The sequence below is a fragment of the Mytilus trossulus genome, chromosome 1, assembly GCF_036588685.1.
Source record: "Mytilus trossulus isolate FHL-02 chromosome 1, PNRI_Mtr1.1.1.hap1, whole genome shotgun sequence".
NCBI classification, from domain to species: Eukaryota; Metazoa; Mollusca; class Bivalvia; order Mytilida; family Mytilidae; genus Mytilus; species Mytilus trossulus.
The window spans coordinates 32,663,237-32,677,923 of NC_086373.1; the positions used below are offsets into that span (position 1 = coordinate 32,663,237).

Here is a 14,687-nt window from a genome sequence, read left to right on the forward strand (position 1 = left end):
TTCAACAAATACCGAATTTTCTATAGGCTTGTATGCAGATTTCGCCAAAACCACTTATTATATATCCACAAAAAGGTAAGTTTTCCTCTATCCACAAAAATTGGTACCTACGAAAATAAATGAATCCACAGTATATGAAAATAAATGTATGCAATATGAAAATAGACACAGAGGGCACTACAATAGTGGTCTACAAGTTAAACTTATTTCTTAGGTCTGGTCATAAATAAAAACATATATTTTACAGTATTTTATTGTTTTCCCACAGATTAAATGTATAAACAATTGAATTAATAACACTATAAAATAACATAAAACATTACTATTTTTATTTTATAAAGCAACGAAAATTTTAAATACATTTGCAAGCAATATTAGTCTTGTCAGTTTTCAAACATATATATTTTTTTTTTAGTTTACTACATATTTGAAGAAAGGAGGTCGATTAAAACCCCTATCATTCAAGCTTGAGTGGGATTTGATATAACAAAATCAGTGTTGATAGGCTAGTGATCAATGTCAATGAACAACGTGTTATCTGAAAGTGAATTACATGGCATATATATATATAAATATGAGGGTGTAGTACAAATTCTGAAACTAAAGAGATACATAAGTTTTTTTGGGGGAAAATTGTATCTACAAAGCTAACTATTTTTACAATAACTCAAAAATCTCTACTGGTTGTTACATATATGTCTTTAGTAAGAACAAAAACAAAATTCACATGGACCAAAAAATGCATCAAAAATATTGCTAAATTAAGTTGAATTCAGCTTGAAACTGGGTTTCAAAATTCATGTATGTCTATTTCATGTAAGTAATACACTTCTTTTCATCAAAGTTACATTTAATACACTTGTTTTTCATCACAGAAGGTTACACATGAATTATACACTTGTATTCATCAAACCAAAAATTACATATAAATAATACAATTGTATTCATCAAACCGAAGGTTACATATACTGGTATACATCAAACAGAAAGTTAAACATAAATTAAAAACCAATTCTTCAGAGAACAATTGAAGGTCTTTCCACCTCGATCATAAGAATGAAATTTAAAAAAAGATGTTAGAAAACTCCTTGTTGATGTAATTTGGTACCTCAAACTGATATAAAAAAAATAAGATTAATACGTATACCCAGAAGACTCAATTGTTTCTTAATGAACAAGAAAGAATTTAAAGCAAAGGTCAAAACAACCTAGAACGTCAAGTTGACCTTTGACCTTGACCTCAATTTCAAAGTCATAGGTCATTGATCTCAAATCAAAACGACCCCAGGTCAATCACTTGTATAGTTGTAGAGAAATATCGATTTCAAATACAAAAGAGGAGAAAACTCCTAAAAGGGTTGACCAAAACACTTCGACTAAATGGGTTGAAGTTGCCCCTTGTTGTTAACAGTAATTTGACAAACACATCATATCATTAACTGTTACAGTTTCTTTTGAATAACGATATTTTCAAGGCCTCAAATTCAAGGTCATGGTTCAGTGAACTCAAATAAGATGGTCCGAGGTCAATCACTTGTATGGTTGTGGAGAAATAATGATTTCAAATACATAAGGGGAGAAAACTCCTAAAAGGGTTGACCAAAACACTTCGACTTAAATGGGTTGAAGTTGCCCCTTGTTGTAAACAGTAATTTGACAAACACATCATATCATTATCTGTTACAGTTTCTTTTGAATAACGATAACAAGCAAAATTCAAAATTTATAACATGACCTTGACCTTTGACCTTGACCTCAATTTCAAGGTCATGGGTCAGTGAACTCAAATTAGAAGTTCCGAGGTCAATCACTTGTATGGTTGTGGAGAAATAATGATTTCAAATACATAAGGGGAGAAAACTCTTCGACTGAATAATTTGAAGTTGCGCCTTATTGTAAACAGTGATTTTGCAAACATATCATATCATTAACTGTTACAGTTTCTTTTGAATAACGATAACAAGCAAAATTCAAAATTTATTACATGACCTTGACCTCAATTTCCTTTATATGGACCAAGGACTTCATATCAAAAGACTGTAGGCCTCTACAACTTATACTGTATGAATAACTTAACATATCTTTTATTTTAAATTTTCAAAGGGAAATAACTCCCATAAGATGTCTTCTGATCACCTCAGTCAAAGTAAAACAAATCATTCTAAAGAGTAGACGAACAATTTGGTGAAAACAGTTTGTAAAAATCTTATACGGTTTTAGAGATATAGGGATAACAAGAAAAAGGGGACGCTGGGAGATAACTCCTACAAGAATAAGTGTTCGGTCACACAGGGTGAGTTTTGAAATCTCCATTACTGAACAACATCGTTGGCCAAACATCCATTCGATCTGTTGTAAAACAATAAAGCATCTCAGACGGCAGAAGAAAAAAAAAAATAATCAGAAGAAAAACAAAAGGTCTTTCCACGAAAAGTGGAAAGACCTAATAATAAATATTAAATACATTTGTATCCATTAAACACACACACAAGGTTACACATCAATAATCTCATGCCATTTTTCACTCATTCCAAATTTATGACAACAAACTTGACCTTGGATAAGTTGAATACTTTTAACTGGTCACTTTGACCTTAAATGTATATAATACACTTATATTCATCAAACAGAAGGTAACATATGAATAACACATTTGTATTCAACAAATAAAAGGTTTAACAAGCCCAGATATTGAGTACCCGGTAAACTGCAAGTAGGATATAAACAAGTCCTTATTTGTAGTTCCCAAAACTACAGAAAAGAGTTCTGTAGTTAAAACATGCTCACATCAATCAGATTTCTTTCCTTGGAATGTCTAGAGTAGGACACTATGACATATTCATACAGAAGTTACTTTCTTCATGCAAAAATTCTATGGATTTCTTATGATCAATTCTTCATGGTTCACACCATGGTATATACAGTCACATGATTATGATTATGTGTTGACCATTTTACGTAACCCCTAAACATAGATATACATAGAATAAATTAATTTATCCATTACTAGATAAAGATCGTTTTACTGGTGATGCACTTTTTGCATTTGGGTTGCTTATACTACTCTTTAGAGGAGTAAGATTGTTGTTCTGTGTTTCTGGTACCTTGATAGCATCTTTTAACTTATTTCCATCACCTTGCTTCTCTTTAACTACATTTTGTGGCTCTTTAGTTGTAGGAAAATGAATTTCTTTTGCAAGTGGTTTCTGTGGTAAAGGTTTTGGGGGAACCGTGTTCTTTAGTGGTGCTGTTGTATTAGTTAATAAGTCCATATTTGTTGACTGAGGAATGTGGAAAAAGTACAACTGAAATAAATATTTAAATATACATTTAATTTAATTCTTTACATAGCAATATAACAAATATTGCAAATTGATAAACTATTTTCAAGAATTTTAAAATTAAGAAACTTGGAAAAAGAAACAAGAATGTGTTGATAGTACATGGATGCCCTACTCACACTATCATTTTCTGTGTTCAGTTGACCCTGAAATTGGGGTAAAAACTCTAATTTTAAAATTAGAAAGATTATATCATATAAGGGAACATGAGTACTAAGATTCAAGTTGATTGGACTTGATCAAAAACTACCTTGACCAAAAACTTTTAAAGAATTTTAAACTTTGAAATTGTTGTCGCACGCTAAAACCCCCATGGGCATTTTCAAAAGTTGGCAGGTATGGAAGTGGAAGACTGACGAACGAATAAACAAATAGACACACAGGCCAAAAGTTGTATATTATTAAAATAAATCATCCTAGGTCTGCAAGAAAGTGCTATATATGACAAAGGATATCATTTCACCCAAAAATTATGTCAATGTAAATGTGTAACGATGACTGCTATAACTTTCATAGGTTTTAAACAAAGGTTTGTGATGCTTTAAACATTAAGCCCTGTCTTTGTTTTAAAGTGTAACTGCCAAAAAAAAAGTAAATTAATCTATATATATACTGTATCACATTACAAGTTTACCTTAAATCCTACTGCTAATGAAGCATGAAGTAAAAATATGATCACAATCAAAGCCCAGGTATACTTCTTTGTAGATTCTCTAACAGCAGGTAAAAATATGAATACTAATACTCCTCCTGATAAAACAGTCCCTAGTATAACTAGCATCCATTGGAACCAGTTAAATTGTACAACCCATAATATCTACAAAATAAAACGGTAGACTGTACTAACAATAAAATCTACAATAGAATCTAATTAAAATATACCACCCATGATATCTACAAAAATATACTCATTAAACTGAAGGTCCCATGACATCAACAAAATAAATAGATATAATATTGCACATTGTAGGAAATTATAAAATTAACATTAAGAAAAATGAAAAAAAGTGACATGCATGAAGTTCAGTGGTTGCAGTTTGTTCGTGTCTGTTTTATTGGTTTTTTTCTCAAAAATTGTTTTATTATAAATTAGGCACAATCAGTAAATGTTTCGTATGTCTTTATTCGGTCAAGGGTATGTCAACATGAAGGAACAGTAATCTTGATTCTTATTTATCTTTAGATATAGTACACATCCAAAAGAATTTTGAAATCTTTGTACAGGGTCTCCTTATACTTGTTCCTATCAAGTTTGATAAGACGGGTGAGAAATATTATAACTGACATAATATGATACACGATAACACATTATTTTGAAAGTACATTCCATACATATTAATTCATGGTTATTTTGATAAATTTAAGAGATAATGAATATCTGTTATGATAAAGAACAGATAATTGGATGGCAGGTTCACAGGGTCACAGAGACCAATTGATGGCAATCATCCTTTGGAACAGGGGAGTTAAAAATGTTCATTATCATACTGTGAAAGTACTTTAATTCGTGGGTATCAATTTTCGTGGTTTGAGCAATATTTACATGTTGGGGGGTTTTAATCGTGGATTTTAGTGTTCTAAAAAAATTGAACCAGATGCTCCACAGGACGCAGCTTTATACGACCGCAGAGGTTGAACCCTGAATGGTTGGGGAAAGTATGGACACAACATTCAAGCTGGATTCAGCTCTAAATTTGGATTGTGATTAAATAGTTGACACAGAATAGGTTATTGACACAGAATGAATGTGGTCTAGTGAACTTAAATTTTTTTTTTACCTTTGAGCAATTCACTGTGCTGTTGAATATTAATCTTCTCAAAAAAATGTTTGAAGAAAATTTCTTTTTATTTATGAAATCTGAAATGAGAAAAATTGACCCCCCCCCCCTCCCTTCCCAATTTTGTTTTCACATCCCCCTTTTCCTTATTCCAAAACTGATCTCAATTCAAATTTCTAATGGAGGATGCAACAATAACTGCTCATTTAAATACATCATAAAATATTAAAATGTAAAAAAAAAAGTGCTTGTTATCACTGAATGGTAAAGATTGTTTTAATTAATCAGTTGGTAGTAAAAGTGAAAATACATTGTATATTGTATAAAACAATGATTTAAGTTGATCTGGAAAAAGAAAGATAACTCCAATTGAAAATTGATTGCTATTGCACAATATTGTGTAATTAGATGTTTCTTGCTTTTGTGCAATACTGTCGTTTTTAATTCACATACGGACGGTCTATTAGAAGATGTGTGTGATAGGGATGAATTCCGTTATACTGCAATTATTATTGATTTCTAATCACCTATCAGTGTCACCAAATGGATATATACAAATGAATTGAGTGTATGATATGGGACAAATAACTGGAAATTTCATTTATGAGTTTATCCCAAAACACTTGTCTATAGTATTAGATCGACTGGTCTTTGATATGTGAACCAGTTACACCCCGCCAAGTCAAGTGAAATAAATCAAGTAATACCATTTCCATACATTTATCAAAAGGTTATATTACTTTTTAAACAAAATGTATGTCACAAATAATGATGGATGGTGTTTAAAGTCCAGTAACAAATATGATAACACATTGACTTACTGATATAGGAATAAATATTGCAAGTGAGTAACCATAAACACATAAAATTTCTAGGAATGTATATCCAATCTGATTTCCTGACCACCACAGAAATCCAAAAATAACTCCAGGGAGAATCCACCAATAGCTAAATATAGCTGTAGCAGCAAAGGATACTGAAAAAAATAAAATATTTCTGTAAAGCAACAAATTTTAGCAGATCCTTTTTTGCATTTAGTTCTTTCTAGCTGACTTAGCAAGTTAGCAGAGATTTATTTCAAGGATTTACTCACTTCCTAGACAAATATATAAATGCAAGTGAAGATCCATTTAAAAAAAAATATAGCTAGTCTCTTGATTTTATATAGATTAGACTATTGGTTTTCCTGTTTAAATTGTTTACACATTTGTTGTCATTTTGGGGCCCTAGATAGTTTGCTGTTGAGTGGGGGTCAAGTCTCTGTGTTAAATTCTGTACTTTGACCTATATAGATAATAATAAATTAATAATGGTTTACTTTTTACATGTTGTGACTTAGATGGAGAGTTGTCCCATTGCCACTCATACCAAATCTTCTTATTTACATTGTTACGATTATATATTCACTACTTTTTCCTACTACATATAGACAAAATGAACATGTTTAAAGTTCAGACTTAATGTCATGTACATTAATCAAAATGAAAATACAACTTGAAAACAGATTCAACATTAATATTTCCACTGATTGAAAGAGACACAGAAGATACCAGATGAATATTCTTAAGATTGTGATAATCTAACAACGCCATGGAAAAAAAGAGAAATGAACAGTATACACAACACAATACCTCTGAAACTTACCTTTGTGGAAATCATACTTCCAGTTATAATCTGCAGAACCTCCAGTAGAGAGATAATTGGCTAGGTTACCAGCTATAGCTGTGGTAAACACTAATGTTGTACAGATCCAGAATGGTCCTAAAATGAAAATATAAGACAATTTAATGTTTACTCAATATCAAAATGACAACAATATTGGTATTTATAATTTCCTTTAATAATTTACATTTTAGTAACATAGTCTTAAAGTGATGAGATCACAAGTCTCCAGCAAAAGTAATGTTTTGAGATGAAAATAGTTCACTGTCAAATTATTTCTCATTCCCCTCAAATTCAGTATAGTTTTCTGCCTTGATATTTGATATTGCTTGTACTGTATAGCAGGGTCTGAAATTTGCTGGGTATCTGGTCCCAGTAGCTCATGTTAACCACTTTGGAAGCACTAGCTAAAAATTTGATAGTTATTTGTTTTCATATTTTGTACATTAGTCTGAAGGTAAAATTTTAACAACAAAAAAATGGCAGAACTTGTCCAATGATATAAAAGCAACAATATGAAGATGTTGATTTCAAAGTTGATACTAGAACCTTTATAATAATTTACCATATAAATCAGGACTAGGTCTGATTTTTGTTTTCAGATAATTCCTGTTTGGATGTGGATACATAGATCCCAATACTCTCTGCAAAACATCTTTACTTTCTACATCAAAAAATTGTTGATAGTACTCAAATGTCCAGAATGATACTTTGGATTCTGTTTTTTCTTCTTTGAGAAGCTGAAGATAAAAAAAGAATTACTAAGTTCTTATAACTTAAGCTGCACAGCTTTTAGTAAGTCACATAACCTTGGGTCACATTAAAATTAAAGCGCTGTTAGCACTGTAGGCAGTTAACCAAAAACCAAGGCAAACATAATTATGAAAACTGTGGCAATGTTGCTTCAACTTTTTTTTTAAAGATTTAAAAGAACAAATATTAAACATTCATATATAATTGTACATTGATGTTCATTTAATGAATTAATCACTAAGGCAAATAATTCATATTGTATCGAATGGTCATGAGTCTTTCATGAGTCAGCAGTGGTACAAATTTGCAATGATTGCAGTTCTTCTAGTTGATCGTAATTGTTCGTATTAGTTGACTGTTAGTAGTTCAAGTTGACTTTAGTACGAGCTTGTAAAAGTATGAATGGACTTGCTTCCCTGGAAAGAAAACTGAGTTTGTGTTGTACAGTACAAAAGTTATGAGACACAAATCAGACAAATGTTTACTACCACAGGGATCAATGGTGAGGTCTGACTGACCTGTCCATAGTAAATGTAAATGGCTCCCACCTTCACCGCAAGTCCATGATGTCTAAGTTTGGAATAAAATGACAGGTGTTAGAGTCTAGCAAAGTAATATAGCATATGTGTCGCCTATGAGATTGACCTTGTATGTCAATGTCATTCAATCTTTTTTGAAATGACAAACAGGAATTAATATGGTTTAGGCGTTGGTATCACAATCTTTTACAAGTTCTCAAAACACAAACAAGAGGGTGTGGGGTCATCCTAGGGACTACCCCTATTTTTCATTTGAATATTATATTGTCCCATACATGAATATATATTGTTTATGGGTGGGGATCTCGACCGTTATCAAGTTTTCAAACAGGAAGGGGTGGGGACCCCAGTGACATCCCCTATATTTTATTTGATTTGTTATATTGTCCAATACATGAATATATATATGGTTGAGCGGTGGGGATCTCATCTGTTTCTAAGTTATCAAACAGGAGTGGGTAGGGTGGCCCTAAGGACTCTCCCTATATTTCATTTGATTAGTTCTCATACATGAATATATATGGGTTAATTTAAAGGTGGGGATCTCGACTGTTTCCAATTTCTAAATCAGGTGACTGCAGGGACTCACCCTATATTTCATTTAACTTAGAGTTGGAGTCCCAACTGTTTCAAAGTTCTTAAACATGAGGGGAGGGTGACCACAGGGACTTCCCCTTTATTTCATTTGATTTGTTTTATAGTCTTAAACATGAGTATATATGGTTAAGGGGTGATGATCTCAAATTTTTCCAAGTTCTCAAACAGGAGGGTGAACAGTAACCATAGGGACCCCCTTATAATTCATTTGATTTGTAATATTGTCCCATACATAAATATATATTGTTTAAGATTGTGGATCTCAACCGTTATAAATTCTCAAACAGAAAGGGGTAGAGTGGCCCCACGAACTCCACCTAACTTCATGATTTGTTATATTGTCCCATACATGAATATATATGGTTTAGGGGTGGGGATCTTGACCGTTACCAAGTTTTGGTCATTTTGGTCTCTTGTGGATAGTTGTCTCATTGGCAATCATACCACATCTTTTTTTTATATAAGAAACTTCCAGCTATTTTAACTGACCTATCAAAATTGAGAAGAAAAAAATACCCATTGAAATTGCAGTAATATGTTTAACTTGAAAAGCATTTAACATGCATTACCAACATTTATCACTGATAAAAAAATGTATATCTGTTACAGGAACATATATATATTGTTAGATAAACTGTTCCCAGCTGTCACATTGTATTGGATTTTGACATTAAAATTGGTGTACAAAATATTTTCTGCTTTTTCTTTCTTTTACATATATCTTTTGGTTTTCAATTCTAGTGTTTATATTTATTTACCATGCATAGATGTATTTTGTCACCTGTCTGTGTTTTTTTGGTTGATAGCCATACCCGGGATTACCCTTATACGCTTCCGGAATCGGATCCGATATTGTAATCTCGCGGCAGCCATTTTGTTTTCAATGTTGTTTTTGACAGATAGTGAGATACGATGTTACTCGGATTTACACATTATTTATCGGCGATTTTCTGTATAAAGCTAGCGGTTGCACAAATTGAACATCGCTGTCATGAATAGTAATGATGAAAATAAGTTTGAGATCGTTTATTAATAGGAAACTTTGGTCAAAATGTTTGCAAAGTTATTTTTTTATTTCTTTTAAGGTCCGTCAGGCATGTTGGGCGTAGCAAGGAGAAAGTCCTACTGCAAAATTGGAAGGTCGCAGACCTCGGACCACCACTTATTTGAACCCCTGCGTACAATTTGAAAAGACACAAACATTTCGTCTTCTATCATTCAAAATTGCCGCCAACAGCGTGATCAGTTGAACTTATATTACGTAGTTGACTACGTATTGACACCAAACAATATTCTTACGACTTTTGCAATTTGGGAAATCTTAACTACTTGTCTTTAGAAATTTTCGGCGATTAAATAATTCATACATTTGTTCTTTGACATCTTAGCCAAAAGCTCAGGGGATAATAAACTACATACGGATTCCTAATGTGCTCTACTTCCTATGTGTAACTTCAAAATTTTGGGAAAATCGACGATCATTTAAGGTTTTTCTGGTCATATTTTTTTGTAATCCAGAATGAAAAGTATGAAAAAACTGTCCAATAAGTTATAAATAATATAGTAGCCAGCTAGATGATGACAATGGCACGTATTTCAGCATTTATTGGGTAGCACACAAATCCAGGGTGCTTGCATAAGGCAGCTTAACTGCCTAAAAAAAATAATTATGGAACTAACCAGCAGAATTTTCTTTTCTTATACATGTCATATATCATGTATATAAGTTAAAATTTTCAAACTAAATAGTTTACTCTAAAAGTCATCACTCTGAACATATTTGCAATTTTTGTGTTTTAATGTGATTTCAACTGAAATATTAACCACATGATCATCTTCACACCTTATTGCTTTGACAATTATACTTTGTTCTAATTTTTTGTTCTTTCATAAAAAAGTTTTTTTGTTGGAAATACTGGTTCTTTCTTTGCTGAAATATTCTATTATTTCTACAAACAATTTACCATTAAGAGTCTAGTAAAATAAAAGTTCAAATACTTCTGTTTTTGTTCTTCTTTTAATAAGATTTATAGAATATATGTTTTTATTTGCTACTTGTGTCTTCTTAAAAATGTAGAAGTTTTTTCTATGTTGAATGGTATCTGGTGGAGAGTGGTCTCATATACTTACACAATTAAGGATGCTAAGCAAGCAACAATCAATCAATCATGATAATTTCAACTTTGAATTCAGACTGACATTCTTCATGTACCTCAGATTTATCATACATTGTAATTATTTACAATTGAGATTAAAGAACCTTAGTGAGTGCGCTCACATACCCCACGTCACTGCATTGTCACTGGAGAAATAAAATTACTTTTAAGGAGAAAAAAATGAATCATAATTTCCTGTCGATATGCACATCTACATAGTATGTCCTTATTATCTACAAAATTTAATGAAATTCTGTTGTGTGGTTTCAGAGGAGTAAAGTTGCGATGACAAACTGTTGCAGAAGTATATTGAAGCAAAAAAGTTCAAAGGGGCATAACTCCTAGGAAAAAAATGAATCTTTATTTCCTGTCGATATGCACATCTACATAGTATGTCCTTTTTATCTAAAAAGGTTTCATGACTGACGGACTAACAGACGGATGGGTCAAAAACATTATATCCTCCGCAACTTCGTTGCATGGGGTAATTATTCAGACTGACATTTGTCACTTATTCAGACTGACATGTATCTCTGATTTATTATATTGTAATTAGTAGCAATTTGAATTAGGACTGCCATGTATTGATGTACCTCAGACTTATCATACATTGTAATTAGTTACACTTTGAATTCAGACTGACATTGGTCACAAATTCAGACTGACATTGGTCACAAATTCAGACTGACATCGATAACTAATTCAGACTGTCATTGGTAAAAAATCAGACTAGCAATTACCTCAGATTTATCATAAACATCATCCTCGTCTGATTCTGCTGTATGAGGAAAGTCAGTAAATGTATGAGTCTGTGTTTTTCCTTTATCTTGAGGAAAATCTAAAATAAATAGCCAAAACTTATTTAAAATTGATATAGGATTATAAGAGGATACATCTATACTATAATTAATTAGTATTATGAAATAAACTGGATTCTTTGGTGAACAATCAGATTAAGAGAAGAATCGCCTAAGTTTCAGATATACGAGTCATGTATGTTAAAACTATCAGTCTCTTCTGTTGTCTAAAAATATAAATTTCAACTTAGATAATTGACACTTATGATCATAATGATACAAAATTTCAGACGTTATCCTGTCCAGTCTGAAAATCTGCAAATGTTACCAGTCATTTCATGGCCTATATAATACAGAATCCTTTAAGTGGGTTTGTTTCCTTAGTTTACATGTTATGTTTATTTATACTTTAAAATCAGAAATTTTAGAATGCATTTATCTTTGCTATTGTTAAACAATGTATAAAAAAGTTAAACTAATTAAAGGAACTAACTATATTGCTGCTTTCAATTATGCTATAAATATAAAAAAATTAAATGCAAGTTTTACATTTTTACAAAACCTATCCCTATGCAATTTCAACTTAAACAAACACATTTCATAAATTTTTGAATTTACAGTTTATGTTATTCTGACCATGTTGTCACTTATTTTTGTCATAAAGTATTTTATTTACATTTTACATTTTATGTCACGTTTGTCTTTAGTAACGATATGATTTTTTAAAATCCTATACTGTATGTACTAATAAGCCAGACCATTTTATGAATTGGAATCATTTCAGTGTGTCTGTCCATTCTCTTTGTCTGGTGAACTTTGAAATTTCCACATATTTTTTTTTTAAATCATGTATTTGTAAATATTATTGGTTATTTTCTACATTGAAAAGAAGAGAACAAAAACTTCTTTATTCATCTACATGAAAGATGACAGATGCTTATATACATGTTATTTTGTTCATAACAGGTAGTATTCAAAAAAAATATATTATGAAGATCAATGGACATATGATATTGAAGAAAAATTTAGTGATATTTTGCAGAATATTTAAGTTGTTCTTTGTTTTAATTTTTGTATCATTGACTGAGACATTGGAAACCTCTAAATGCCAAAATATGTGTCTGTCAAATCTTTACACCAACAAACAGAACATATCATATGGCAGCTTGCTTTTTGTCTAAAACTTGTGTATTTACCTTGAAACTCTAATTTACTTGTATCCTGAAACAGAAAAAAAATTAAAATTGGGTACATGTATCAACATAATCCTGTCAAACGCAACAATTCATTTTTTTAAACCAGAAGTCAAAATTACCCTAATCTGTTGGCATTATATTAAATTAACAAATGTTGTATATACATGATATATATACGTGCAATATGGCTATCAATACCTTGCTTTTAGTCCTATCTTAATTGCAATGTTTTGTACTTTTTTTTAAATATAAGTTTACCATAACTATATTAGGAAATGTTGCTGTGCATTGTTGTTATGATCATTTTAATGTGTTTTCGTATAATGTATTGGTTGCCCAAAAAAATGACATGCACTAAAAGAGTAACACTAGGACAAGCACAGCTGAATCTGGCTGTATAAGGGTTATTAGGATATACAAATATCTTCCTAGACTACAATGTACTTTTGAATCTTTTCTTTTTTTATTATTTTGAAGTATAATCTAAAAACTTTTCAGGTACATGTATTATAAAGAAACATACATTTTATATTTGTAGCTTGCTGTTTGGTGTGAGCCAAGGCAATGTGTTGAACATATAATAAACCCTAATGTTCCTGTGGCAGTCTTAATTTCAAACACCTCATCTAGTTCAATCCTTATTTAAAGTAACTCTGTTGTATTTATACAACGTTAATTTGTTATGGTCCTGAACATACATTTGTACATGCAATACATACATGTATACGCCACTGGACATTTATAATCAATCAATCTTCATATATATTATATACCTGAAAGAAGCCTTACATTTGAGACAACAATGAGAAAATTACATATCAGATCATATGTTTTCGAACGTCATATGTTTTCATACTATGCTTGCTTTTTCAATGGAAATAGTGACGTCATAATGCATTCTTAATTAAACGAAAACCCATGATATCTGTAGCCTCAGCTGTAAAATTAATAGGCCCTGACAAGTCAAGATTCTCAATTAAACAATTTGAACGATTAAGTTGATCAAAATGTTTTAATAGACTTACAAGACATCATAATTAGAACTTATTACTCAGGTGAAACTAGAAACAGTATATCTAATAAATAATTAACATATATCCATGTTCCTGGTAGTCCAAATAGTCAAATACACCTTATCGCTAATCCCGACTGACCCAGCCGCTTAAAATTTTGACACATACAACAATCACTTTTTCAATGTGGTGTCAGTTATTTCGTTTTAATAACGTCCAAATTTTACGGAAACCTGTGTAATATCCAGTAATGGCGTATAAATAGCAATAAGGTGTATAGTTATGCTGAATTAGTACAGCTTTTTGATAAAAAAAAATTTGGACGACTTCCTTCAAGTCTTGAGCGTAACAGCAAAGTCAAAAATAGCCTTTCTAGATGCTAATGGCATAACTATTTGGACTACATTTGTATGTTCCTGGATGAAAGAACATGCAGGACACAGGCACTTGTTTCTGTCAATGTGGGGTTTACTATCCATACCAGTACAAAAAAATGTAATGGTATGGATAGAAAACCCCACATTGACAGAAACAAGTGCCTGTGATGCAGGAGCAGATCAATGATTTGGTAAAATTCTTAGAATTTTTCAAAATAGATGTATTTAAAAATTGTTAGACAGATTGTTTCATGCATAATTAATATATCAAGCAATACTAAAACATTATCGTAACAATATATAAAACTTTGTTTACAATTTCGTCTTCCACGTCAACTTTCGTGTCCATTTTTCAAAGATCACTCTAGAGAAACCCGAAAATAAATTAGAGAATTGTACAAAATAATTATAGCACCTCCTGTTCTGTAGTAATGTTCCTCCATAAACTTCCAGGTATTTGTCTATATCTAAATGGTCA

The 14,687-nt window shown here is 31.3% G+C and overlaps 1 protein-coding gene across 2 annotated transcripts; it reads right to left on the minus strand.

Moving 5' to 3' along the window:
- Nucleotides 1–2,611: 2,611 nt before the first annotated feature.
- Nucleotides 2,612–14,590, minus strand: LOC134721845 (protein YIPF1-like). 2 transcript variants are annotated; one of them, XM_063585097.1, is made up of 8 exons: nt 14,526–14,590; nt 12,820–12,844; nt 11,567–11,664; nt 7,347–7,521; nt 6,764–6,880; nt 5,941–6,095; nt 3,976–4,158; nt 2,612–3,305 (listed from the first exon to the last, which is right to left on the minus strand). In XM_063585097.1, the coding sequence occupies exons 1-8, from the start codon at nt 14,556–14,558 to the stop codon at nt 2,997–2,999; spliced, it is 1,095 nt and encodes a 364-aa protein (XP_063441167.1). In that variant the 5' UTR covers nt 14,559–14,590; the 3' UTR covers nt 2,612–2,996. The 2 variants fall into 2 exon arrangements, with proteins under 2 accessions (XP_063441167.1, XP_063441176.1); XM_063585106.1 differs by lacking the exons at nt 11,567–11,664; nt 12,820–12,844; nt 14,526–14,590 and adding an exon at nt 10,883–10,915.
- Between the last annotated feature and the right edge of the window lie 97 nt (nt 14,591–14,687).

Coding starts and splice junctions, on each gene's coding strand:
- LOC134721845 (XM_063585097.1), bottom strand. CDS start 14,558: ATGGACACGAAAGTTGACGTGGAAGACGAAATT. Junction 12,845..14,525: donor TTGACGTGGAAGACGAAATT/GTAAACAAAGTT, acceptor TTTCTGTTTCAG/GATACAAGTAAATTAGAGTT. Junction 4,159..5,940: donor CAATATTTATTCCTATATCA/GTAAGTCAATGT, acceptor TTTATTTTGTAG/ATATTATGGGTTGTACAATT.